General features: G+C 38.4%; 1 protein-coding gene across 5 annotated transcripts; it reads right to left on the bottom strand.

Annotated features, from left to right (window-relative positions):
- Positions 1 to 510: 510 nt before the first annotated feature.
- LOC131777723 (uncharacterized) lies at positions 511 to 14,854 on the bottom strand. 5 transcript variants are annotated; one of them, XM_059094045.2, is made up of 27 exons: positions 14,538 to 14,854; positions 13,318 to 13,430; positions 12,414 to 12,494; positions 11,847 to 11,934; positions 11,268 to 11,528; positions 10,922 to 11,068; positions 10,477 to 10,601; positions 9,776 to 10,290; positions 9,202 to 9,301; positions 8,968 to 9,049; positions 8,654 to 8,880; positions 6,954 to 7,136; positions 6,390 to 6,437; positions 6,133 to 6,282; positions 5,910 to 6,037; positions 5,718 to 5,811; positions 5,079 to 5,272; positions 4,755 to 4,963; positions 3,990 to 4,051; positions 3,584 to 3,676; positions 3,100 to 3,258; positions 2,811 to 2,879; positions 2,607 to 2,675; positions 2,427 to 2,478; positions 2,034 to 2,178; positions 1,583 to 1,717; positions 511 to 1,360 (listed from the first exon to the last, which is right to left on the bottom strand). In XM_059094045.2, the coding sequence occupies exons 1-27, from the start codon at positions 14,571 to 14,573 to the stop codon at positions 942 to 944; spliced, it is 3,984 nt and encodes a 1,327-aa protein (XP_058950028.2). In that variant the 5' UTR covers positions 14,574 to 14,854; the 3' UTR covers positions 511 to 941. The 5 variants fall into 5 exon arrangements, with proteins under 5 accessions (XP_058950028.2, XP_066017977.1, XP_066017976.1 ...); XM_066161880.1 differs by having other exon boundaries at positions 5,085 to 5,272; XM_066161879.1 differs by having other exon boundaries at positions 9,776 to 10,287.
- Between the last annotated feature and the right edge of the window lie 124 nt (positions 14,855 to 14,978).

Raw genomic sequence — 14,978 nt, 5'->3', positions numbered from 1 at the left:
ATGAATTGTGTGACAAGTGACGAAGTGTAGGGAATGGGACGTGGAGAGGGAGGGGAGGCACAAGAGGATCAATTCTTTGCGTCCTCATATTTTCTTCGCTTGTCCTCAACAAGAGACAATGAACTGATCCTATCTTGTCCTAAATTAAAAGAAATGATATTTGTTCCCAAAATTTCTCAGCGGTCGAAAATTTTCTCAAAGATGACCCGACTACTGGACAGAAAAGAAGCCCATCGTGACAGAATCAAGGCAGATTACAAGGAGAAGTAAACCAACGTAACATGAATAACTTTCAAGTGCAAGACAGTAACGTGATTCTAAAAGGTTACCCAAGTTTCAAAAGTTTTCCTTTTACGATAGTCACGGCACTCTAAAGATGTGATAAAACAAAATGGGATATGTTAAGTCAAGGTAGAAACTCTTGATCATTCTCGGCTTCTTCCTTCGTCCTTGATCCTTGCCTGTGCTTTCAAAAGACTAGTAAAGAGTTGAAAAATATGTCGTTCCAAGTCAGTGTAATATTTTAATTTATCTTTATTTTTCATCGTTTCAGTCTAATTTGCTGTTTAACAACAAGAGTGTAATGACAAAAAAGTTTCTTTATATTTCAGTTCTTCTCATTCTATAGTAATTTATCAATCATAATATTCAGGCTACGCCTATGCTAAGCACAAAAGTACAAAGAGGGTACAGAGTATTGTCTTGCAAAAAAGAAAAAAAAATCGAGAAAAATTGGATGTCCCAAAGTCAGGTTGTGACGTCGTAGTGCATGTTGCGGCGAGGAGAAAGGCAGAACAAGCAGTTGTCTGAACTGCCAGCATGGGAAACGTCGCCACGCCTTGCCGAGGGTTAAAAATTCTTAGCAATATTCATGCTATTTCTTTACGTCTGAAGTGTTGGTCAATCTGCCCTCACGTGGGTTAACAGGGTTATTACCAATTTCATCTTTTACTGGGCTTTTTTGCCGATGGAGGCCTAGGAGATTTTGTAGTTGGTGTTGACGGCCGCATGGGATACTGGGCCAAGATAGCTTTGCGGGGAGCTTTTGCCGTTGATTTTTTCTTTCCTTGTTGTTTTTTGTCGTTTTGTTTCGCCGCAGCTGATCCTGGTCGAAGCAAGTCCTGAATCTCATCGCTCTCCTTTCCTGCACCAGCCACAACTTCCAAACATTTCAATAGGTTGGTTTGTTCCAAGTCTTTTTTAGACAACATTTGCATAACATCCCTTCCATCGTCCAGTGGATTTAGCCAAGTAGATTTACGAACGTCAGATAATTTCATTTTTGTGCCTTTTGGAACGTAAATCTGAAATAATACCTCTACTGCTTCAGCTTTGGTCAGAGCACGACCTTTGGCAGACACTGAGGGAAACAAGAAAAGCTGAGGTTAGAGTCCCATGCGACGTAAAGAGGTGTTATACTGTTAGCAGTGTAACATAAGTTCCTTTATGATCAGAAGACTCAACGGCAAACAGTTGTAATTCCGGATTTTCAATAACACCTGTTTACCAGTACATCTGACATCATCTACTGTAAACCTTCTCCCCCCCCCCCCCTCCCCCGTTACATGAAATGGTCTCTTACTTTTTGTAACAAGCTCAATAGCATCGTCGATTTCCTTTTGGGACGGAGTATGGCCGACAGACTTGAAGAACTCCTTGATGTCGTTATATTGCAAGAGACCATTTGTGGCAAATTTATCAAATGCTACTTCGTACTCTGCAAAAATAATAAAAATAAAGAATGTCTCGAAAAAAATTGATTACTTGCTTTAGAAAACGAAAAAAACAACATTTGATCGTGTCTAAAAATTTAAAATCGCTATATTGGAAAATCTGATAACGATGTAGAACTAAAATTCTAATAAATACTAGTTTAACTGACAATTAATAACATGGCCAACGAATTTAACTTATCGAGGACCAGACAGCCGCTCGATTTAGGCCAAGCATATTTAGAATCTGCTTTACTGATAACAAATATAATAAGACCAAAACTAGGAGATTTTTCCACAATCTAAGTATAACAGACTCACTATTAAGTCGCTCGACATATTCCATCAGTTCGTTAAACTCCAGTGCAGTTGTTGGTTCTTTTATACCGTATCGCTTTTGAATCCTGAAGAGAAGTTCCTGGTAACCTTTAATAAACTTGTTGAAAGACAAGGTCCGTTTCAAGGCCTTTAGGGCAGAAAAACCCAATTAGTAGAATGTAAAGGTATCTATGGAATGGAAGCTTTTTTGCTTTTCTCTCCGAGAAAGTAATGAAATATAAGAACTGAGATACTCGTCAGAACTCTCCAGGATGTATTTTTTGGTAAAAGATGTTCATCGTGACATATAGACCGTGGGAGCTTAATAAGAGATTTCCACCCTGAAAAAGAAATCACGAATAAAAACCATTTGGTAACGTTTTTACTTATAATTACCTTTGCTTTTGATTTTTCAAGCATTCGACGAACAAACCAGCCTCTGAAATACCTAAAGACGGCAAGCAAAGTATCGCAATGAAAAAAAAACGTAGTTTGAAGGTGGAGCAAAAGGAGAACACACATAGTTCCTTAACCTTTCTAACTAAATTGCTTAGGGTTAACACAAAGATACGTGACCTTTGAATGGTGACAGCAGCAGCTTTCTTTTGGGCTTTAGTTGGACCCTCAGGTGTTGGATGGAACACGCTTGGAAAAAAGAACAACAGACAACTTAATAAAGTCACTTGAAATCAACTTCCATGGTTTATTACCACGCTCACTGAAAGGCAGGGTGTGGCTCTATACATAATCATTAGAAAAGAAAGAAATAACATTACTTACTCAAAAATAAGTTGATGAGCCTGCACTTGTTTTATTTGTTGCCCATGCTTGTCAGCTTCTCTGTTTTGCCTGCAAAATAATTAATATGCACAATATACCAAGTGAACTGAGTTGTTCTCAGGAACAGAGTCGGGTAACGTTATCCTAATTAGTAGACGAGCGGTCGCTAATATACGCTCCTTACTGCAGGGAGAGGTATTGTGGGACAACTAGGCCGGAATGCGGCGACCTGCTAACTCTAACCCTAAACCTGACCCAAACACAAGATACAAAAGTAAGTGTGACTCACATAAACATGGCATGTTGATTCTTCTGTTTTCTGGCCTCTTCCCTCTTTTTCAGATCCTGTTTGTACTTTCGAGCCCATTCCAGGTCACGTGAACTTGGTTTATATTCTTGTATTTTCTGCTCCATTACCTTTTTCCGGGCAAGAAATCCGCGAAAGTTACTGCAAATTTAAAACATTTACAAGTTAACACCAACCTGTCTGGTATACACCGTCATATATCACACGAGGGAATGTTCATCTTTAACTTGTGACTACAACCACCCCTTTCCTTTCTAAGAATGAATTTACACTCGCTGACGAATAACAGAGATCCTTCGTTTGTCATTTCTCAGAAAATAATTCAAACATGAAATTACTCTGAGCTAATCCTCGTCGGTAAATTTATATGAAAAGTTTTGGTAAATATAAGTTTCCAAAAGAAATTTTAAAGAGTTACTGCTTCATATGGAGCTGCTGTTATCGTCACACAAGTCTGTTGACCAACCTTTGTAGCATAACCGCTGCCTTTCTCTGCCTCTCAATGTCTGCTACTCTCAGCTGTTTTGCATACTGTCTTCCGATGAAACCTCGGAATATCCTGTGGCATAGAGAAAAGACACATGCAATGTTTTATAATAATGAGGAAAGTTCAATTATACGGTTAAACTGAAGGAAAAAAGGCGCAGGATCAGAGGGAAGAATTTAAGGGAGGCCACATCTTCACTAAGTCATAATAGTTGAATAGTCAAACAAAACAAAAACAATACAAAACTGCTAGAAACTCTTATAGCTGAAGTTATATACTTGCTGCTTGGGAGAAAGAAATAGATCACCTCTTAAGAATTAAAACATATGAAAGGAGTTTAGGTGTAAAGATTAACGTTTCAGATCTCGTTTAATGCAACACTAACCGCTGAATATTAACGGCGGCCCAGACTTCTCTTTGCCTTATGTAGTCGTCCATTAGCAAGTACTGTGATGAAAAATGTACAGAACGCAGTTAATCAAAACTATAAAAAAATTATCAAACGTGATTGGCTAGTAACGGCTTAACTTGACCAGTAAGTGGATAGCGCATGCGTCATGAATGTCACTGGACAGGTCACTGGACAGTGCAGTAAGACAGCTTATACGTCATACAATTATAATTAGATAATATTCGTCATTTGCGCGCGTTCCAAAGTAAACTTCTGTGTTCATTTCTCGTGGATAAAAGTTAACTACTACGTTTCACTATGGCGAAGAGCTAACGCTCGACACGTCAAATTTAAAACCTTTTTATATTATGAACTAACTTGATAAAACCAAATTATCTTGTTATTTTCATGAATTTGTCAAACAGAAGGGAACTTTGTTTCTGTAATTCTGTTATGGTTTGGACTAATTAGTGGCCGGATTTTGCCTTGTCCAGCTCTGTTCATAATTTAACTCCCGCTTCACGATCATTCCATTCTGTTAATCACTGGTCTGATTACAGAGTGAATTGGACTCAATTTGAACCAATCACAATTCTCGATTAGACGACTTTCTAGGATGAACGACACACAATTACTGAAACATTTTTCTCGAATTGGCTGAAACATCATGACCGTAACAAAATTGGCTTTCTAAGGGTATTAAAAAAAGGCAAGAACAGTGTTACTCTGCAATGGTACTGTCATAGATAGCAGACTTACCTCTTCATCCCAACAAAAGTGTTTAAAGTCCCGCACCGAAAAGTTGGAAGTGTTTATCGCACCATGTGCACTGCACGTGCTACGGGCAGAGGATGGTCTGGACGAGCGACTGGCTGTGGGGATAGGGATCACCTTACGTGAAGTCGAGGCCGGTGAAGACGAACGGACTTGTGGAGATAAAAGAGCTGGTGACGAGGGACGTAATGTGTCTAGAGGGAACAAAAGGTACGGGGTTGGGGTATTCAGTAATTGTTTGCTTAATAATCGAAATATCCCTAATTTGTTATCAGGAATGGATAACAAAGTCTTAAGTAAATTTAGAACCTTTACTTTTCGTGGTAACGCTGCTGTGACCGCTGTCCAAGCTGATAGTGGACGGTGATGACAACTCCTGTGGTTCCCAGGTCGATTTTTCTTTTTGTTTGGGTTCATCTGCGGCACCAAAATGTCGGCCTTTAACCATGAGGGAGTTGTCTTTAGGAATTCGTACATCAGTACGACGAGACTTCAGATCATCGCTAAAATAACGAGACAAAAATATATTAAGAGAAACCCCTTGGCTCAGAGAAGTATGTTGGAGAAGCATTATGCCATTCACCTAGATCGCAACTGGAGTCAATTTTGAATATTTCGAATATAAACTGAATGAAAGGCTGACAAAATCAAATGCCTGGGGTTGTGCATTGGTGATTATGAGAAAATCAAGAAGCGTGTACTCCTGATCGCGCTGGTGATGCGATACCAACTACTTGCGTAAGTTACGTGCGTATGTGAGTGAATTGTACGTAAGTGAGATCACGAACACAAGCGTTTAGCATTACCATTCCACAGCTAAAACACGAGCTGTTACTCGTACCTAATCAGTCCCGCTTGGTTCTTAAATGTCTGGCGGTAAAGTGAGATCACGAACACAAGCGTTTAGCATTACCATTCCACAGCTAAAACACGAGCTGTTACTCGTACCTAATCAGTCCCGCTTGGCTCTTAAATGTCTCGCGGTAAAGTCCATGCTCTCCTTGTAAATACCAGTTTACTGTTGACGGGTTTTCACTTTCGCCTGTTAGAAGGACCCAGCATTAAAAACTCAGTTAAAGTTTTTTAGTGCTAAGGATAAATTCATGCATTCAAAGGATCTTGGTTTAGCCCTTAACTTACCGAGCCTGGGGCCCACAGGCTGACAGAAAGAGAGGTACTCCAGATTGTAGGCGTAATCCATGTTATCGGATTCGGTGCCCGCCGGACCCAAAATAAGCTTTCCTCCCTGTGGCCCTGATATGCAATCACTGCAAGGATGTAAAAAAAGGTGTTAAAATATCAGATCATCGTGAGACAAAAAAAATTTTTTTCGCAGAAATTATCGAGGGTAAAACATTCTTACATGTTTCTTCTATCTGCGTCACCAAGATGTCTGACTACCACAAGGGAGGCCAGAGTTCGTTTGTCCAATGAGCGGCTACCGGTGGGCATTGTCACCTGATTGGTCGGCTGTTGAAGTTTCTTTCTGGAACTGCGCGGAGATGTCGGTCCCCTACCGAATAACAAGTCAGAGTCATCGAGGGGTTATTACGCAAACTATATCATGGAATGAAAAAATGATACTGTTGTGACTAGTAGTTGTTGAATATTTGCGCTTACTTAAGCTTCTTGAGGTATGTTCTGTTACCAAATCCATCGTCGGTCCATCTACAAAGAAGAAAGCGACAGAAGATCACAAGTTTATTGTGTTTTGTTCCGAACATCCTGCCTCAGGTAATAACTAAAAGATCTGTACCATTTTCCAACGTAAATCTCACTTTCGTGCCGCACTTGAGCACAATGGACCTTAAGAAGACTGTTAATAAATGTTTCTACGAAATCCTGAAAAATTGTTGGAACTTCATGAACTAACACCGCCGAAAGTTAAATGTTTCGATACAATATATGTCCTCGAATATGCAAAAACTCCCCGCATAGTTCAAACTGTAGATCACACAAGCCGGTAACTATTTCCTGATCAGTTCAACAAAAGTGTCTCTCGCACTGAAAAATTGACTAGAAAGGTTCAAGTATTTTAATCCAACCAGCCATCGAGTATAAGGGGAAAATGTATACAAGCTAATCAACTGCACATTCTCTTTAAAGACGAAACATATGGGTACTGAGAGCACCTCAGAGAGTTTCGATTTTGATCCCGTGATAAAGGCTGTCAGTAAGACTTACTGATATCTGATAGAATCCGGTACGACTGGTCCTGAAGTCCTGTAGCTCTTTATCGTTATTGATTCTGGAGACTTTTCCTGAGGGAAGTGTACAGTGTAATCTCTTGGGGTCCTCTCGGGAATCAGCTCCGGTTCCTTATATTTGAGTTCAATGGATCTGTTATCTGATGTGTCCGACGCCGGTCTGTTAAAAGGCAAAAGCACCATGGTGAAATGGCAATAATGGAAAGTTCATGTTAAGTACCCCGCAGAAATGAAATTGTGATTCATGTGGGCGGTGAATCATTCCTCCAAATGGATACAACAATCACCTAGCTGTTAACTGTTTAATTGCATAAAACCTCGGGATATAGCGTAGAGCGCCAGCAACTGACGAAACCAAAGAAAGAGCCGACCCTTTACTTACTGTAAAAAATTCGCTGCAACGAAAATGAAATTCACAGAGTTACTGGACAGAACACAATGTAAAAAGTTGAGTTACTCTGATGAGACAATGGCTAAATATGACTGTGAAGTATTTGTGACCTTAATGTTGGTTAGTTGTAACATGCACTAAACACTCGAGTTCAGGGCACGTACGTAGTTATGTCCATGAAAACACTGGCGATAATTGTTGCCACCACACAGGGTTTCTAATCTCCAACGACTTTTTCGCTTTTTTACATACAGATGTAAGACGCTATTTCGTTCAAACCCATAGAATGTCGCTTCACAAACAATACACAAAAATGAACTGCGCCTATCCTTCGATCAAACACTTTACCTCTGAAGTTCACGATGGAGTTTTTCGGAATGTGAGCTTGCAATACTCGGCAAAAATAAACCTTTCCTTGCTTCAGTTGAACAAGACCACGACGGTAGAGTAACGCTGTAAAAATCACGGCAAACATATCACACATGCCAAACAATCCGATTGGGAAAAACACTGTAATGAGCTAGCACGTAGTTTACCTGGTCGATGTATCACAAATATCGAATCTCTGACAAGGACAGGATACAGGTCGCTTATTATGAACTGTACACGGCTCAACCCACGGCAATTTATAAACAGATAAAGTGTTCAGTGATACTGGTATGTTTTCCATCTTAGGAGTAGGATAGGTTTGATAATTAGAATCTTGTGAAAGCGTGAAAAAGTCTTATAATGAAAAAATTAATTCATACATATGCTTGTGTAAACAAGGTGTCATTCGCTAAATTCCTGAGGTTCGCTTTTCTATACAGCTATCGAATTAAGATTATTCTGTAAAGGAAACGTTATCATTGATCTGATATCTCAAATGACTTTCGCTCCAAATCAATTGTCAGGACATCACTAATATTGCACCCCCTTTACGTTTTCGAGATAATTTCGTCGAACAAAGTAAAACTAACATTGTGTCCGCAGAACATGTTCTATTCTCGCAGCCCGCCTTGTGATTGGCTGGTCTAAACTGTTCTTTACCGATGAAGAGACATTTTACTCTTCTGTCGTGTTTAACTCATGCCGTAAATAAAAAAAGAGAGCGGTTTGGGTCGGGTCGCGTACTTTAACCCGACTATGTTACTACGCTATTTCCTTCCGTTTTACCAATTGACCGGCTCGAACAGGCAATCGCCACCATAAAACATGCGCCTTCTCGGTAAAAAGAGTAAAATGTGTGTCCATAATTTTTATAAAATTTTCACCAATACTTTAACACACAAAGGAACAAACCTCACCCCAATGAGGTGAACGAATTCTCCGGAGATAATGTCTCCTGTTCACATGCGGTTTGCGAAGGGTTATTATGCCCGTCCTCCACTTTAGAATGGTTATTACCGTTGGGGACCGGAGCGGCCAAAAAGTCTCCATCAACCGAGGTATGGGCAGAAGATTTTGTAGAACCTTCCACAGAAACTACTTTGGCTGGCTGCAGAGGACATGATGATAATTTTTGGCCATTCACCTACAATTGAACGTGTGCATTTGAAGGATAAAAGAATTAAGTTCCACAACTTATAAAACAAAAACACCGAAAGGCAAATGTACTCACCCTCTCCCGGTCGTACTCCATCTGCATCCCTATAGGTGTGACCATTCCAAGGACTGCATCTACTTTGATTACTTCCTGTGCGCTGAAAGGTAACAGAGAAAAAATTTGTTAGAATACTTGGTATGTTTGCTGAGAACTTGGGTAGCATTGGCAGAGTGGCTCTAGAAGAAAAAAAAACTGATTCAAAGTTCTTTCTTTGGAGATTTAGAAAGAGAATTAATTTGAGGAGCATACTTGTTGTGTGGAGGTACTGTAGCATGTCTGAGATGTCTGACTGCACTTCTACTGCTCCACTGATGGCTATTTTCTGATGTATGTCCACTTTGGTTACTGGCTACGAAAGTGAAGATGAACAGAAACCGTAAGAAATTCAACTTACAAGCAAGCGCTTACAACAGTTGTCCCTATCAATAAAGTTTTGTCCGGTCAAAAAATAAATATTTGACGTCACTTAAAACATCCCCAGGGTGCTTTTTTAATGGAACCAAAGAAAAATTAATTTCAACCTAAAACTGCTAAACAAGATTATTCATGGTTGAATGTTATGTAATCAGAAGGAATAAAAGAAACCACTTTGAAATACATCTTTCTCCACTTAGCAATTCCATACATGTCACATGGTCACCTTGGGGGAGGTCAAACTAATTCGCGTCTGTGAAAATCCTAGAAACCTGAAGAACCCAAAATCTGAGGCAGACACTAACCTCAAGCCCCTCTAGCCTTGTGTGGCACGAAATGTTTCTGTTTTCTCTCTCTACAGACATGCTGAGTCATCACAGCCCCAACCCACCTACCCCTCCCAGCGTACCTGTACTTGATCCAGAGTACATAATGGAATAACTAGGTATTACTTCAGGTTCAGATAGGTCATAAGTTCCAACAGGAGTGGGTTTCATAGTTTTTCTTTCCTCTTGTGGTGTAGATCGTTTCTTCACACTCAAATCTCCATTGACAATTTCTAAATCAACTTGTTTCTCTTGGGCTGCACCCGAGTCTTTGATGTAATTATCATAGTCATGTAAGAGTTTTTTCTGTAGTAACTCGTGCTGCTCCTCTAATAATTTCTCCTCCTTTTTCTGATGTTCTAGAATTTCTTCCAATTGCATGGGAGTATAATTTTTCAGTATGACATCCTTTTCTGAACAATTAACAGGAGGAGAAGTCTTCTCGTTATTACTGTTCGTCTTGTCTTCACTGTTCATTTCTGCCTCCTCTATAGCTGGATAATTACTTCTGTCTCTCACGATACCAGAAGCTAATTTTACGGAAGGTTCTTTAACAATGTCAGGAGTGTAATGTGCTGTCAAAGGAGACTTGGTTCTACTAAGATAAACACATAAGTGAAGTGTCTAGGGATGGTATTTCAATAAGGAAAGAGATTGACCTTGAGTGGGAAAATAATTGGCAATTGGCACAAGAAACAACTTGGTAATGTACATTTGACCCCTTGTCATAATAAGCTATATATTTCTAGAAAATAGAAATTCATAATTTGAAGACAGCTCACACCTTGAAGGAACAGGAGAGTCCCTTGGTGAAGACAGGGGTGAAATCATCGGTGAAGAGTATGGGGCTGAACTGCTGCTTGCTGGTCTGAGGATGAATGACTTGAGCATATCTGAATTTACCTTTGTCTGCAAATAAAAAAATGACCATAGATGCTCATTTTACACTTATTTTCAATCAAAGGATAACTCTTACTTGGAAAAAGACTATGATGAAGAGCTAAACAATAACTTCCAATGACTTTGTAACTTTTCTTACCCTAAACTATTTGGTGCCCTTTCAAACAGGCAATGTGCAGTCAGAAAACATAAAGTACCAGTAGAATTAAAAAATTTTTATAATGAATTATAAATGTTCCAGTAATAACTACCATGAACAAAACATGAAATTAATTTACCTGGAGCTATCATCTCATTTATGGTATTGACTGACCAAAGAGTTAACAAACCTTATTATTCCTGAGCATGGGTGGTGCAGTACCGGGCCTTAACAAATATCCACCAGGCACATAACCATGTTCTAAATAAGAGCTATCACTTGGGTGTGGTCCGTAAGGAATGATATGAAGGCTTCTTGTAAGAGAATCCTGCAAATTCTTAAAAATTTAATTATCTGCTGTCAACATCCTGCTCTAACACATCATTTAACTTTTTAAATGTGCCAATAACTTGAACACTTTAGACCAAGATCTCAGGGCTATGTGAAAAAGGTTAAAGACAACAACTTAGCTACTACCCTACAGAAATATAACCTATACTCTGTAAAGTGACAGACAAAAGTAATCTTTCCCTAACCTTACTCCCAAAGTCCCTATGATGTTTAAGTAGTTTTGAGCCTGATGAAGGTCTTTTAGGACCTTTCTGCTGTTGGGCCTCATTCCAAGTCACATATCTAGCTCCCATTCGGCTCTCAACTGAAGGTGCTGTTTTTGGTCTCAGATGTAGTTTAGGAATCTTGGTGAGTGCCTTCAGTTCTTCCTCCTCATCATCTTCATCCAAGCTGTCCTGACCATCAGAATTCCTGTCACTCTTCTCAGGGTTTGGAATTGGAACTTTCTGGTTTTAATTAAGACAAAAAAATTCAATAAAAATTCAGCTATAACTGAACTTATGACCTGTACTCCATGAACCTTCCATTTCTTGTAAACAGCTACAACAACATTGGGAGTCAATACTTGTCCCTCTATCCTCTCCTTGAGCCAACCTCATCTCAAAAACTTATCTCTCCTCTGCTGTTGTCTGACAAAGAGCATAACTAACATTTATATGAAGGAGTAGAGGGGATAGAGTGCAACTGCTTTTATTCTCTATCAACATATAATATAAAACATTTTCCACAAAAAAGTCAAAGAAATACATAAGATTTTAACATACAGGTGGTGATGTAATCAACTTCTTGTTTGCCTTGTACCACTTGTAAATCTTCAACAAATCCTCATGTTGCTTCTCAAAATACTTTGACCTACAAGTTTTAACAGTTAAAAACAGCAATGAACCCAGAGACTTTTCCGTTTTAACACTGTTTATGGGGTATGTATGTACTTCATCTGTACTTGAACCAAAGCTAGCCTGTACAGCAAGCACTAAGTGATGGTAAGACACAATTTCAGCTCTATGTGTATCAAAAAGCTGGATACTCTCTCACTCAGAGTTTCCTGTTGATAATCTGTAACCCAGAAATTAATTTGAGGAGGGAAAGAAAGCACAAGGGTTTAATGCATTTTCTGGCAGTGCAACATAATGAATCAGGACAAGGTTTCAATTCATGTAGAAAAATGGACACTGTAAATTATACAGAATAAAGGTTGTTAGAAGAGGGCAGAAGGGATTCTAGTTGGAGACACTACCACATTTGTTTTTAATAAATCCATATTTATGCTCTACGACCAAACTACACAGCTCTCTTCTAAGATCAAATATGTACCAACACATCAAACTTACGTTGCCACCTCAGAGAGCATCTTCAACAACGTTCCATAAAAGGGTTTATCATATGGATCTCCTTCATCATATAAATAGGGCCTGCAAGGGAATATTTAGGTAACATCAAAAATATCATGCAGATGTTGTAAGTTCAAATGGACTTCAGGGCAAGGTGATTTAAACTTAATTTAATTTGTATTCATTAATCATTTCGTTCAAGAATTATAATAGTTTGCCTGGAACAAATTATCAGTTAAGTTTACACAAACTAACTGGCTTGGATAAATTGTCCATTCATAGGTATGTATACAACAACAATAACAACAGTAACAATACTTTATTTACCCACTCTACATCTAGGAGTGATAAAAACTCATTAAAACATGCATGGAACGAAAAATGTTAAAAAGAAAGAAATAGTTTAAAGTTACCATTCTTAAATCTAACTAAAAACTTGCTTCTTTAAAAGACATTTAAAAGTAAAAATATCCTTGACATTTCTAACATACATTGGTAACGAATTCCAAAGTTTTGCTGCTAAAAATGGAATGACTTATGTTCTAGATTGAAATTGGGTAGCATTAAAAGTGTCCCCAACCCTCTTAAATTATAATTACAGATTTTAATCTTAAAAAAAATTATTCTATATACCTTAGAGTTTCTTTATGAATACATTTATATACCAAAACTAGGGCCTGGAATTTTCTTCTTTCTTCTAGCCTTTTTTCACCAGCCATATTTAATAAATGATTGTATGGTGTAAACTTTCCACACCCTAAAATATATCTAAGAATATAATTATTGGTATCCTCTAGTTTTTTAACTAGACCTCTACCAACTCCAAGTAATAGCGGACAATAATATTCTAAATGAGGCAAAATATATGCTTTATAAAAGTGGCACATTACATCTAAAGGTATACCTCAAATCCAAATCTTTAGCATCTCTCTTTCCTGTCAGAATTGCAATTTTTACATCTTTGTAGTACTTTTCAAGAGCTGTGGTCATTACACGAAACTCTGAATAGTTCATAAGCTGAAATTTTAACAAACAGTCAAGGCGATTAAAAAGAACATATAAAGCTCCACAAGAAGGGATGCAACTTGTACCTTTCCAATCACTTGAACACTTCTGTCACACATACACAAAGTAACAAACAAGTGTTTTACATCCTACTCTCAAAACATTGCTTAATGTCAAAGTTCACAGAGCTGGTTTTTCTGACATAAACAGATCACTACTTCTTAAAGTCAACACACGTGTGTAGGAGGGTTTAGAGCAAAGAAGAAATAATTCTTCTTGAGTAATTACCTATAATCACCGCCTGAAAATTGTTTACTTCAACTAAAATAATTGTCTATTAAGAATAGTATAGATACACATTGAATTCAGCACAATAAGTAAACTTCAATATACATGAAAAAGTTGAAAAGGAACTGAAATCAGATCTCATCTCGCACCGACTCATTAACTGTAGATTATTAGGACTAAAAAGTACAATACAAGTTTCCAACTTAACAAATGCAAATTTTGTATTCATATCTTTTTCTGCTTTCCTTGCACGCTCATAAACCCGTTCGGTTTGCTACAAAAAGAGATTAATCCTTATGATTAAAACCACAACATTATCGCAATTCGATCAGAAAGTTGAGTTAAGTGTTTGACGAGTCACTCATTCTCAAATCAATCAAATAAGATTGTCAACAGCGGGCAATTGCGGTCGGTTAAGATCCCGTGGAGTTCACCTGTGTTGTCAACACAGACAACACAGCTATTGACTCCCATGAATATAACAGGTAATTTTTATTGCGAGTCTGACCTTCTGTAAACGTCAACATCACTCAAGTTTATAAACTGGTTCAAAATTAGGCGAGTGTTAATTTCACCGCCTACGCAACATCTCGAGGGTGATAACAGTTAACTAGACGAGTTAAATTGAAATTAGTGAAATTGTTATCGATTCCTGAGAATGAATTTGTGAAATCACAGCCATGTCGTATCAAAATATTTCCAGTTGAATAGAAGAGCATCCATGTTATCAGACGGAATGAATTCCAAGAACATGAAGTTTGTAATTCAAATGGATACATATGTTCTATTTATCAGTGTTTAACGATGGCAAAGTATTTAAGCGTAACAAACCTTCGATCTTCTTAGAGTCCTTAGATCTCTCTCCATCTTCCCTAACAAACTCGCTGATGCCTCCTATTAGTGAATGATTAACTTTAAGTTGGTCATCTTGGATCGAACAACACACACCGCAGTCCTTTGCACATTTCCGTGAAGCGTGTATTAGTTTTCATTTACGGACCTGTTGCTACCGAGTTATTTCTCAACATGCTTGGCCAGTAAAGCGAATTCCGCATCCAGTATAGACTACAGAGCGTGCGTGTTCTTTTTGTTTACTCCGCATACCATCAGATCAACCAAGCAACAAAATGTATCAGGGAAATTATTTCGTTTGTTTGCTAGGACCCACGGGCACGTCACGCATTCCTATGGATTCCCTGTTGCTCAGTGCATTTGTTGTTCTTTTATGATAGGGCCTGCAATAACACCTGGTCAGCATCAAAGAGTGAGCTC

The sequence above is a fragment of the Pocillopora verrucosa genome, chromosome 14, assembly GCF_036669915.1.
Source record: "Pocillopora verrucosa isolate sample1 chromosome 14, ASM3666991v2, whole genome shotgun sequence".
In the NCBI taxonomy this organism is placed as follows: Eukaryota; Metazoa; Cnidaria; class Anthozoa; order Scleractinia; family Pocilloporidae; genus Pocillopora; species Pocillopora verrucosa.
This window is presented reverse-complemented; position numbering and strand designations above follow the sequence as displayed.